Source organism: Fistularia commersonii, chromosome 20, assembly GCF_037954325.1.
Source record: "Fistularia commersonii isolate RoL2024-O1a breed Wild chromosome 20, RoL_Fcom_v1.0, whole genome shotgun sequence".
NCBI lineage: Eukaryota > Metazoa > Chordata > Actinopteri > Syngnathiformes > Fistulariidae > Fistularia > Fistularia commersonii.
This window is the reverse complement of record NC_141303.1, coordinates 11,125,126-11,138,620: the sequence shown is the minus strand read 5'-3', so window position 1 is coordinate 11,138,620 and position 13,495 is coordinate 11,125,126. Positions and strand designations below refer to the sequence as shown.

General features: G+C 40.4%; 1 protein-coding gene across 3 annotated transcripts; it reads right to left on the bottom strand.

Moving 5' to 3' along the window:
• Nucleotides 1–357: 357 nt before the first annotated feature.
• Nucleotides 358–12,419, bottom strand: rbm25b (RNA binding motif protein 25b). 3 transcript variants are annotated; one of them, XM_086166658.1, is made up of 18 exons: nt 12,288–12,388; nt 11,961–12,009; nt 11,721–11,821; nt 11,423–11,640; nt 11,132–11,189; nt 10,707–10,867; nt 8,533–8,715; nt 8,379–8,462; nt 5,501–5,766; nt 5,095–5,212; nt 4,375–4,464; nt 3,936–4,009; nt 3,530–3,680; nt 2,914–3,325; nt 1,976–2,271; nt 1,778–1,876; nt 1,638–1,685; nt 358–1,108 (listed from the first exon to the last, which is right to left on the bottom strand). In XM_086166658.1, exons 2-18 carry the CDS (start codon nt 11,966–11,968, stop codon nt 1,016–1,018), a joined length of 2,460 nt encoding a protein of 819 aa, XP_086022784.1. In that variant the 5' UTR covers nt 11,969–12,009; nt 12,288–12,388; the 3' UTR covers nt 358–1,015. The 3 variants fall into 3 exon arrangements, with proteins under 3 accessions (XP_086022784.1, XP_086022785.1, XP_086022782.1); XM_086166659.1 differs by lacking the exon at nt 11,961–12,009 and having other exon boundaries at nt 12,288–12,419; XM_086166656.1 differs by lacking the exon at nt 12,288–12,388 and having other exon boundaries at nt 11,961–12,239.
• Nucleotides 12,420–13,495: the final 1,076 nt, after the last annotated feature.

The window sequence follows — 13,495 nt, the reverse complement described above, 5'->3', positions numbered from 1 at the left end:
TTTCTCTCTGCAGCTCGATTACTTTTTTCGGCTGCATATTTTACTACTTGCAGCTTGTAATCAGCAGAATACGATTTCCTTTTCGGTGCCATTTTTGTTAAGTTCTTCGCCAATGTTGAAATTATTATCACAGGCCTATAGCCCCCTCTTGCGGTTCAGTGTGAAAATAACATGTGAAATGATATACCGGTACCGGTAATAATGTGTTAATAATTTCACACATAAGTCGCTCCAGAGTATAAGTCGCACCCCCCACCAAACTATGAAAAAAAACGCGACTTGTAGTCCGGAAAATACGGTAACTGATTATTTGAACTCACTTGAGTTGCAGAAATCAAATGCCTGCACACGGAGCAGTTATTTTAAAAAAAATTTATTCAAATGTTCACCAGTACAAAAACAAAATGGGAGTCTTCACAATATTATCTGGTCTTTGCTCATTTACCATTAGTGGTTATGATCTGTGCTTTTATGTAGTAGCTGTAGGGGGATGTCATCACTTAAGACATTGTGTGAGAAAACTGGAAGTGTACAAACCCTTGAATTAAAACAAATCCAGACATTAATGTTTGTGTGAAAATCTGGTGAACCAACCCCGGTTTGACAAGCTAGACTTCACACTTAAAAGAAATGCTCATAAAAACTGTCAAACTTGATAAAAAATAACCCTGCAGACTCTTCTCACAAAAAGTGTTTGCATATATACAAGTAAAAGAGGACAAGGTGAACCCCACCTTGCAAACAGTGGTCCTGTGCGTCAAATGATACCCACATATATTTGAGTAAAATCATGACAATGGTCACAAAAGCACACAGACACAGTCAGCACCTGCAACAGTGGAGACGTGATGTGACGCCTGAGTGGAGAAACAAGATGACCTGAAAAACTGGTGCAAAACATAGAACAGTTAAATTACTGCTAAGGACAAGTTGCTTCGTTTGGGGTGATCTAATCAGCCTTTGCTATTTTACAACATGGCGAGTTGATCTTCATTTTAGTGGTCCCAGGTTTTTCTTATTTCACCAGCCCGATCTTCTTAGCCTCAGTCTCATAAATGAGCAGCCTCCACATCTTCACAATGAAGACTTCAGCTTCTTCATCAAGAACCTGAGTAAGTGGTACACAAGACAGCTTTTCAATGAAAGAAAAGTGATTTTCTAGGAAAATATTGAGTAGAACTTCTAACATACTGAGGCTCATAACAGTTGAATTTTATTTATTTTAGTTTACTGTCAACTAAACCTTATTTTACATTCTCAAAACAGAAAATTCAAATGTTCAAACACTGTCAACAAAAATCTCAGCCAAGAACCTTAGAGCTTAAAAAACAGCCACGGTTTAGAAACTTGCTTTAGGAAAGAAGACAAAACAAATGCGGTCAAATCTAACAGTATTTCTGGAATCTTGATGTTCATCTAAAATGTAACACCATTCAGGCAGTGAATAGCATGAAAAGTGTAAATATATTTTCCAACTAATAGCTCAAGTACCCCTTACAAAATAGATGGTAAAGGAAAATAAGGGGTAGAAAGCTTTACCACTCAACCAGGGCTGCTCAATGTTGATTTCAAAGAAAAATCTCTGGGGAAGAGAAACATTAAAACTTTAGGACAACTAAACTTTTTCAATGACTCACCATGGCAACATCATCCAAGATCCCCTGTGGTGTGCTGTGAGCCATTACCTGGGACCACAGACACAGGTATCGACAATCAAGTCAGATTTTACCTATTCGAACATGAATGCAGGAAATTACTAGAAGCACGATGACTGTACCTTTGAGCAGACAAAGTCCACTAACGTTGCCTCTTCCTCTCCAATGTACTCGATGATCTTTTTATTTATCCAGGGCCGTACGCGACGTTCCATTAATGTCTATAACACATAGGAGAGAAGCTTGGTTTAACTTGAATGTGACTGACTAACATTTAAAAAAAAGGAGACTGTTGTTTAATTGTTTCACCCTCTCCTCACCGTGTCGACCATAGACCAGTCCAGCGGGTAGGAGAACAGATCAGGCTTTGCTGTAGGAATCTTCTCAATCAGACTCTTGATGTGTTTGCGTTTCTCCTCGGCATTGGCTCCCTTGATGCTGGCGAGCCCGGCACCGTCTACCCCTAGGCTCTTGTCATCATCATAATCCAAAGGCACAAGCTTCCTCTTGCGGGGCTGTTCGTCTGCCTCTTCGTCGTCAAATTTGTCAAAGACGCTGTCCACAGGCAGCTTCTTCCTTTTCCCTACGTTGGGCTGACTGGGGCTTCCTGTGGCACCTGGAGACAATATATTGAAGAATGCTCTACTTGGATTCCCTTGTCACAGCAACTCGTTGGAATAAAAATGGACTGAAACACCCAAAGCTCATACTATGCACTAGATTATGATCAATTCTCTCAGACTTGTCTTCAAGGACTTTGTCTCTTTTGCTCATGTGAATTATCATTGTTTGCAAAGCTGAGACCATTTTTTCTCATTGTAGCTTGTCTGTAACTGCTTCAGGCCTCAAATAGCAAAACTGAAATTAGAAAGAGGAAGGAGCTTATCCTGGTCTATGCAGGCCCTTGGTAATTTCTGAACACAGTTGAGCTGTTTGTTGACTTGGCAGCGCAGAATTAATAATGATGACATTTGTACTGATCACACCTTCCTTTACAATCATGTTTAAACATGATGCAGATGTAACAAAGTTTTTCAGAACATAGCCTGTTTTATATGGTATGTCATAAGAATAAAATCTATGTGTGGAGAAGTTTCACTGAGTGTTTGCTGGAATTCAAACTCCTACAACCAGAGCATATGAAACACAGGACTTAAAGAAAGGGGGATGTGAAGATCTTGCGGAGTAGCTACTGGACAAGAAGTGACATTACATAAGCCATCTCATGAATATCGAAATCCCTCATGGTTTGACTCACCCAGTTTGAGGCTGAGGCCAAACTTGGGCCGGTGCTCGTCCTGCGGGAGAGCATCGGGGGGTGAATTCTCGTGGGGGATGATGATGCCGCATGGCGATTCATTCCTGGGTGTGTTTGGGGACACATTGCCACTGGCCGACGACACTGATGTCGCTGCTGTAATTGGCCGCATTGTGGGCTTGAGGCATGGTTTTACCTCTGGGTTATCTTCATCATTCTCATAATCATCATTTTCACCCTCCTCCACTTCGTCATGTAAATGAGTGGGGTGTGACCGAGACTCTACTCTGCCCTGGTCTGATCTGCGGTCCCGATGTTCTCGTGCACCCCTCTGATGCTCCCGTTCCTCCTCAGGCTCTGGCTCTTGGACAATGGGAGGCCGTCTCAGACGCTCCTCCTCTTCCTCTTCCATCTGGACCAATAAAAAAACAGATATGCAACACATTTACAGGGGAGACATATACAGGGGAGACAGTGGAAGAGGCAATGAAACGTGGGCACCACAACCAATCAGACAATTCAGTGACCTTCAGAAAAGACAGAACCCAGCATGCTAACACATTGCACACAGATACCGGCACAAACACGCATCACATATTCTTAAAGAAGACCATACCCTTCTTAACTCAGCGTCAGGGTCTGGATGCCCCTCGTCTAGCAGCCTCTGCCTGATCTCCTCCAGCTCCTCTTTCTCTCTCTTCCTGTCACGCTCATCTGCCTCGATCTCCTTCTCTCGGTCTCTGAGACGTTTCTGCAGCGCACTGCCCCTAGGGGTTACACCAGCAATAACACCCCTCAAATACCTTAATGGCAGGATTTCATCTTATACTGAAGGGTAAATCTAGGTCGCACAACATTTGGCTGTGAACTCTTTATTTGGATATTACACAGCTTGCAATGTGATTACAATGTGTCACGCTGATCAACTGAGTTATAATTTACTAAATTCACAAGAAGATTCACAGCACATAAAGACAATTCAATTTTAATGTGTGCATACCGTAAATATTTCTGATGCTTACCTATAATACTTGGGATCATCTCTGTCATCGTCATAGTCTTCAAGAAACTCTTTAAGCCTTTTTCCTTCTTTTGCCTGCAGACATAATTGGAATGCTTGATTTTTGTTTTGAACAAAAACAAAAAAAAGGCTGCTTCCATTCACAAATATTTTTGTCTTGTTTGTGAAACCTATTGACATGAAAGGTTATGAGATTCATCTTCCCAGCAGCTGAATTATGTTGAAATATTGTATGATTGAGTAAATCATAAATCATTGAGTAGAACATGTGAAAAATGAGGATACACTCTTAGAGACAATAAAAAGCCAACCTGAAATGTATAGCTCAAACAGAATTAACAGTCATCGCAAAAATGTTGATTTATTCAAAAGTAAACTAAGTAATGGAGATAAAGTAATTCCTCGAAAAACATCCGCAACAAATAACTATTCCCCCTCACCATTTCTCGTCGGCGCTCATCTTCTCTCTCTGTGTCTTTGGCATAATCCCGGGCCTTTTTTCTCTCCCTGAGTTCCCAGTTTTTTAGGCGCTGCAATAACAAAATGGGTTGCGTCAATAGCGAGTACAACATTGAGAGATATCAGAATTAGAATGCTTTTTTTCCACCTTGCAGGGGGAAAAAAAAATAGTGAGAACAGGGCGCATAATTGCTGAGTTGAAAGAATAGTTCTCCCTAAAATTAAAACTTGATAATCAGGTATGTCAAGTTTTTTGTTTTTTTTTAGTTCATGGAAACTTTTGGGTTTTCACACGGAAACTGTTGTCGACTCCTTCCAAAAAAAACCTCACATTATCCATGCATTATCCATGTCACCTTATGACCCAACATGAAGGCGTCGCTTTCAAAACAAAAATTACAGCGACATCAGTAACATCCACTATGAGCATAATTCTGGGCAGAGTTAACCCTCTTATTATGTTAAGGGTCAATTTGACCCATTTCACCCATTGACCCAATGGGTCAATGGGTGAAAGGGTTAATTTAAATGTGACATTTGTTCATGTTTCAATGTCAGCATCCTAAAACAAATGTTTCTCTATTTACATACCTTAGCCTAAAATCTCTATTATTCACCACATTTACATATTTAAAATCAAGGATCAAGTGATCTGAAAACATTAAGTCTTATTGAAAGACACAGAGACACACCACTCCTACCTCTTGATAGGCTGCTTCTTTGTCCCGGAGTTTCCTCTCAAGCTTCCTTCGTTCATACGCCTCCTCTTCATCTTCTTGGTCTCGTTTCTTTTCTCTGTCTCGATCTCTGCTAATTTCCCTGAAGAGAAAATGACAAAGGAAATGATTAATGGTACCGTGATATGGAATAATATCAAATATATGGCACACAACCAAAAGAAAAAACATTTAAATCCTAGGCCAATAAAGGCCTGGACACAGTCATGACAAAGTTTTCTGTAACACAATAGACAATATGACTATATGATCACCAAGTGTAAGTACTGACCCACTTTGCCATGGTGAACTAAACTATGTCTGACTGAGTTGTCTTTTGCTGAATAATTATTTTAAATGCATTCTCAGAAGACTGTCGCAAAGTCCAGACCTGGATCTGCTGCGATCAGCACTCTTGTCGCGGCTCCTGTCCCTCTCCCACTCTCGATCTCGCTCTCTTTCTCTGGTCCTGCGATCACGATCTTTGTCTCTGTCCCTCTCCCGCTCTCGTTCCCTTTCTTTCTCCCGCTCCCGCTCCTTCTCCCTTTCGCGATCTCGCCGCTCTCTTTCACGTTCTCGTTCTTTTTCTCGTTCCCTCCTTTCCCGCTCAAACTCCAAACGCTCCTTCTCCCGCTTGTCCTTCTCCTCTTCAAGTTTCTGCAGAGGAGCACAGGCACAAGTTCAGCCAAAGCCACCTGTGGTCATTGGGCAAAGTGAGACTGCATTCAATTAGATACTGTGCACAGGTCAAGTGGTTTCCAGAATTCTGGCAAAGGGGTTTTAATCTTCTTTTTATTTAGGTATTAATAATCTTCAACTTGAAAAAATTAAGACCTGGAACTGTTAAAAAAAAAAAAAAAAAAAAAAAAAAGGAATAAATAAATAAATAAAAGCTCTCCCTTGCACAGAGACAGCTGCATCACTGCTCTAAAACAGAACAACGTAGTATTTTGGCTTCAACCTTCCATCATACACTACAGTAAAGCAAAGATGTTACTGGAAACCACTTCAATGGTCAAAACGTTCTGTGGAACATGTTCATCTGGAGGCATTCATTACAAGAAAAATGGTTCTGCAGAAGACAATGGTTTTCTCTCCTTAAGATTCCTCTCTCAGTACAAGGAAAACAAACCGAACAGGCGTCAGTAGTTTGTCGAACTAGTTGTTTGTGACTTACAGGTGTTGAACTATGGACTCAGCCCTTCGCTGCCCCTACAAGCCTTTTAAGTTAGGCCTGGGAGGAAAGCAGGTCACACGGTATACAAGGGAAAAACGTTATGGGATTCTGTCTTTTCTTGAGCATCATCATTATCAGCATCATAACTGTCATCAACAACCTTTACTTCAGTGAGCAAAATGGTATTTGGTAAAGTGATAAAACAAGAAACATCATGAACATCAGGTACATTTCTGCACAGATAAATGAAATTGGAGAAGCGGTCTTACCCTAGCAGAAGCCCTCCACAGTTCCCCAGGACTCATTACTCAGACACTCACATCACAATTCTGCCTTTATGAACACTACACACAAGGCTTTGGATTGTAATTTAGCAACATTAAACTTAAAACTAGATTTACAAATGAAAACAATGACTGGGACAACCAAAATAACGAGCTCTTTCACATTTTGTATCCTTTATGGTCTTCCAAAAAGCAGTTGACGGCCTCAGAACAATCAAATGCAGATAAATACAATCAGCCCATCCCCCAATTTGAACAGGCTGTGACCACAAAGCCTTGGGTCTAATGCAGTAACTATGGAAGGAAACTTATTTTATAATTAAGAAACTGGAGGGTCAATTCAAAGATTTTCAACATTTTTGAGAATTAGTTTGTTGAGTCAAACATTTCTGTTTCATTTAAGTTTCGCGACTTTAGACTTTTGGTTCAGTTCGGTCTATTTCACTTACCTCTCTGCATTATGTGCCTGGGCATGCTATTGAAACTGACTTAAGTATTCTGACCCAAAAATTATTTTTACATTAATTTGTTATCTATTGAAATATTACCTTGTCCATTTTTAATTTTTCGTGATCATTATTTGTTTTTGGTTTTGTTTTTTTTACAAACACATTTACACAAAACTGGCATAACTGAAAATTTGAGAATAATAACTTTAAAAAAATTGAAGAAAAATAAACATAATCTAAAAAAATGTCTTTTGTTCCTATGTGACAATGAAAAATCCCTTTCAATTATATCTTGATCATTATATTTGCAATTATTTTGATTTTTAAGTACATGATTTTTAAGTATTTGCCTGATTTTTATGTACATGACAATAAAAGTTGAATAGTTTTTGCTTTAAAGTCTGCATGGACTGAATATCTTGTTAGGGAAATAAAGGCAGTCAGTTGTTGACAGAGTAAGACATATAGAGAAACCTCACAAAACCACATGCAAAGCACTTACCTTAACAATCTTCAGATCGGTGTGCTGCTGTGAAGAGGGCACCCCCCTACCTGCACAATAAAGCCTGAAGCCAAAATGACTGAACTGGTTATAAACTAAAGTCCCTTTGATTCAACATTAACACATTAAAACAGACCATCATTAACAGAGGACTCACACAAGTTCACTGACATTCCAGTTGTCAAGGGAAGAAAAGTCTCAAATTTAGAATCCTGTTAAGAAGGATGCTTGGACTGTCAAACTGGCTTACTGGGTGAAGAGCATTCAAACCCTGGACAACAAATACCAAAGTACATCGCAGTTGCCCCTATGCAAGTCCTCAAGAGGGGGGCACCCAATATATGTATAAAGTAAATAAAGGCTGATACTTACATCCTATCCTCGCAACTTTTTCCAAAGCTCTGAGATTCATCTTGCTTTTGTCACCATATGATCACTATCATAATGGTGGGGTTTAATGAATAGATTAGCTTTTTTAAGTAACTTTACATTGTCTCCATGCATTTTTTTTTTTGTGTGTGATGAATGAAGAATGGATCTATAATGGTCAAACCTAGACAGATTCACTACAGTGATCACTGGTGTCAAATCTGTAGAAGGTGACAAACGTACGAGCTGTCTGTCTATTTGCAGTGTCTCAATATTGAACATATAACATTTCCAAAAATATGGGACGTATTGGATTTTTTGGAATGTGACCAATTTGCGTGATACGCATATAATTATATTGAGATCAAGAAAATCTTGTTAAAAATGTGTCAGGTATTGTAAAATGTGCAAGGTATAGGCATGAACTATGTGAGCAGCTGCTGTCCATAACCTGTAATGCAACTACAGGATCAAAGAAATAACTTTACCTTGTGAGTATCACGAAATTTACTAATCTCTCTGGAAATCAGGTCTCTTTTGTCTTCTTCCATGTCAATGGTGTTAATGTCATCCTATGGATTACAAAATACAGTCAGTATCACATGAAACTCATTGAATGAGCATTGAGCCAGGTTCAGTTACCTCTTCTTTCTTCTCCTTTTTTCTCTTTCTGCGCTGTGAATCTTCATCTTGTGAGGGTGCATTAAGCTCTTCAGCATATTCCCGCATTAACCCATCAATAGCACCTTTGACTATTAGATCCTTTTTCTTTGTCTCTTCGTCTAAAACCTCTTCTTGATCATCTCCATCTTCGACCTTCGCTTTCTGCACACAAAGACCAAAAATATTGAATTAAACTTTGTAATCATCGCGGCCATAAGCTAACATTATCAACCATTTCAGTTAGGGTCGCAGGACCGCTGGAGCCTATCCCAGCTGTCACTGGGAGGGAGGCAGACATACAGACAAACAACCATTCCCCATTCTCATTCACGATATATTTGTTTAGTATGTTTTTGGACTGTGGGAGGACACCAGAGATCCCAGAGGAAACCCACAAAGACAAGGGGAAAACATGCAAGCTATTGGCCCCCGTGAGACTCTAACCAGGGTAATTCGTGCTGTGAGGCACATTCAGCTAAATGCTGGACTTATACCTTAAGACTAAAAATTTTGAGAAGACTTGTGTAAAACTATCAACTCATGCCAGCCCCCTTCTTGAGACTAGCTTTCAGAGTCTTACACCTTAGCATAGTCCATTGCTTCAGAAATTTTGGCACGATGCGGGGGAGCGCGTGTGACCCCAAGGATCATGCTTATGATGTAGTTATTAGCTCTTTGGTGTATATATTTTTGCTGATATTACCAACAATCATCCCGCTTTGGGAAACCCACTTCAGTTAACCAGCAACCACTGTTATGTTTATGAACATCAATAGAAGTTAATAAATTCAGTTATTCTTTGTTGCAAGTTGACCTATTTCTTTTTTCTTAAATGTTAATGCAACGTTGTGCAGAGGTGTACATACAACAATTTTATGGAAAAATGAAACTGTTTGTGGTTGCAGCAGAGAGTAACAGAAAATCATTGAGAAGCATTGGCGTCGTCTTGGGGTTATTACGCCGAGACCGTAGACCGTAGGTCTCACATCTAATGACTTTGAAAAGACTCATTGAAAACTACGACTAGATTCTTTCAGCAATTTTTACCACCAAGCAATGTTTTCAACGGGTATTTGCAGAGCCACTGCTATTTTGGTCCAATAATCACAATCAGAGAAAAATGTATTTGACCCCAATGAGCAATTGCTGGGCACAAGGGGTAGCATTGCAACCCAGAGCAGATGAACGTCTATAAATACATAAAACAAAGATAAAACAAATAAAGAAATAATTTAAATGAGGTGAAGTAACTCCCAACATCAATAAGGTACCTCAAATAAAATGTATTATCATCATCATCGCTTTTCCTATTGTAGGAGAATTGACTTTGTACAAGCTGGGCTGTTCTGCACATAGCTCCACTATTCACTCCTCTTTCTGGACATTCCATATTGATTGGGATGTCCTCCATCATTCCCGTTCATCCATAATGCAAACATATACTGCGTCTGCCAACATTACCGCTGTGACGATTGTTTGTCGACCAGGTTTCCTTTTTCCAGTTTTATTTGAACTCATCTATTGATGATTTAGTCTTGCAATAATATGTGCGATAATATCAAACATGTTTGATATCGTCATTAGCCGTATGACTAGGAAAAGACTGAGCTACGGCTGCGCTAAGACTTAAGAATAGAAGCTCACACTTTACGACTGAGATGACGGGAGTGCGGTGCCACTCCGTTGACACTGCCCTATGACTCTTAAGATTTCCTTACAACTGCCTGTTTTAAGTCTGCGACTGGAAAATCATAAGGTGTAAGCCTGGCATAACAAAGAGTTTTCCACTGTATTTCTATTTTTCTGATTAAAACAAATAGATGTAAAAAGCTTCATTCACAAACACTTGCAGAAGGCCCCCACTCCAAAAGGATTACTCTGATAATATGAGAGAGAGAGAAAAAGGCATGCTCCTGCTGGTAAGAGGATGCTTGGTTGAACCACTGACAATGTCTTCACTTTTACTGTGGGACAGCAGTTTTCCTGAATCTGAGAAAGGTTAACGAAATCTAGTTTTTCCAGTGCAACAAATTCAAGTCTAATTGATGCCCAAATCAGGACTGGATAGTAAGCCATAGGCCTCAAAGTCGAGAAACATGTCAATACTGAGCATGCTGATTGAACTTATTGATTCCCAAAAAGTCAATTTTTACCCCATTTGTATCCTTCTTCTTTGCCTTCCACTCATCCAGCTGTGCTTTTGTCTTGGCATCCACCTTCACAAGAAGATTTTTGTCTCCAATTTGCAGGTCATGAAGAAGCCGCAGTGCTCGTAATGTGGATTCTGGCTCTTTGTACTCACAAAACCCGAAGGCTAACAAAATTGGAGAAGATAAAATCAGTACAAAACTTTTCAGGCTGAAATATGGTTATATAAAGACAAAATGCATCCCCTGTATCTGCTTACTAAAAATGTTTGGCCCTATTTCATACAAAAGATCAAGTAAACTTTTCAGCAATCAGTATGACTTGCAACTTCCCTTATTCTATCACATGCTATACTTTCTGGCTCAATGCCAACAGTAAGTAAGTATCCTGACTTTGTGTTGATCACAGTGCATTATATAGTTTGATTTACCTTGAAGTTTGCCAGAGGCTCCTTGGACTCTCTTCCAACTCAGCACTATTCCACATTTCTGAAACAACAGCAGTCTTTAATAAAATGCCACACTGAACATGTGAGCCCCTGAATAATTATGTGATGTATCAGAACTATGAGAACAAAATGAGAACGTGGTAATTGTGATGGCATGTAAATATTTAGAATCTAATCTGTGAATTAGGAGAAATGTGAAATTCCAAAAAATATGGAATGTTGATACAGTAGATACTCAGGATGGAGTGTGACAAGTGTATGTTAACCACTCACCGCTAGCAGCTGTCTAATCAACATGTCCGAAGCTTTCTCTGATATGTTTCCAACAAACACTGTGGTGGTAGGCCCGCAGTTCTCATCGCTGTCTTTGGCTCGCATAGCGGCAATGTCCTTCTTAGGGACAGGAGGTTTACTGACCACGGGCAAAGAAGACACCATGACTGCAGGTGTGGGGGTCATGATGCTCATATGAACTGGGATCATTGGAGCACCTGAAGGAGAGACAGCGTCTAAGTTGGAAGTTGGTGCACATTGGCTATATCATCCAAAAGTAATGTGCACCAGTGTTTACCTGAGGGGAAGCCAGCATACTGAGGAGGAATCCCAGGAGGAGGCAACAGCGGCCGGTTCAAATGAGGGGGGAAGGACATCCTGGGTGTCAATTGTACCAACCTAAACGAAGGCCAGTGACATCCAATCGATATGCATGACGTTAAATTCGATACCAAAAGCAAACACCAAAGACAAACGGCTACTATGTTTTACCGTTAGATGGACAAACTTTATGACAGCATTTGTGAGTTTTTCTTACCTGAACATCAACTCTATTTCTTGTATCCTATTTGATAACGATCACGGAACTGCAAATAGGTCTTTGAAATTAATACTTTCCTACTCCTTTGTCCTGGGGTGGCCGTTATAACAGGCTAGATTGCGGTGCGGCGCAGCGGGTTACATAGCTTAATACCACTTAGCGCTTTGACAATTAGTAAGCTAAAGCTAAAAGGAAGCACGATGCCGTAACTTGCCAGCTTGCCAGCTAAATTTGGCTAAGCTAACTTTAGCGAGGCATATCAAGTGAAACTCACTTGAGCGTACTGAGTACCGAATTCGTGTGAATTAGATATCAGATACATACCCAAACCACGTATCCCACAATTGGTCAAAACAGCCTTCTGAAAACTATTCAGTATGATTTTTTTTCAACGCGGAGCGCTTCAAATGTTGGGTCAGCACGGTAGCTAGTAGTCACAAGGGCCCTCTCACGAACGTCGACGCATGCGCCGAAGGTCCCACAACACAAGCGCGCTTGATTTGGATCTCGTTAAGTGACCGGTGGACGGGGTTATCCTGAAAATGGGCACCAAACGTTATTGTGACCGGATTCCATCCTGATATGCCGAAGGTAGACAGCGGCATCAGTATCTGCTATTTCGGATATTGTTTATTAACTTTAGAATCATTCAAATTTGGGAAACATCGAGAATGTTTTTCATGTTGCTTCCAACGCATCCTGGTCACTCACTGGAAATAGGACATCAGGCACTATGGCAAAAACGGCAGTTGTAAAAAGCAAGGTGAAACGTAAAGATAATGATCTACGTCGGAGGGGGGCGACACAGTATCGGGAAAATCACGGGATTTTTGGCACTCGTGCTTGAAGCTCCGAGAAGTAGATTAAGCCAGACGCCCTAATCGAGCCCAAAAAATTAAGTACAGTTACAGTGACATGTGTTGCGGTCGTGCACTAGCAGTGTTAGTACACGTAAATTCGTAGCTGGACTTAAGAGTCGTTATATGTCATCGAAATGGTTGTAGTTACAAAATGGAGCCACAACGCTGGACTGACATGGACCGAAACACGCCCGCCTAGCCCTAAATAAAATGTCTGATTTTTGTTATTTAACTATTATTATTAGTTTAGCTCAAACACACCTGTACTTCATTTCTCTCTGGCCTAACTACTCAAGCAACACAACGCATCTGCACTCTCCTACCGGTTTGGGTGGAAATAAGACAGAAGCGAGGCGAAAATCAAATACATTCAATTTCTGATGATATCTCCCACTGTTGTTTTTATTGCATGGACGGTGGCAAGGATTGTACATTTTCGTCATCTTGCCCGCCGTGTGCCCATTTGTTAAGGCAGTCAGTTTGCCTTCCCCTTGAGACTATTCACCTTTTAATAATGAGATTTGGAAATATTTCTGGCATGTTCTTCGTGATCTGCCTGTGTCCTCCGAACACATTGGACAACGGTAAACACAGAGCACAAATAACCTCAAGCCACCCAATTCGTTATCTTTTCCGCAAACAATGCTGCGGGGTTGGAAGGAGGGGCTGCGA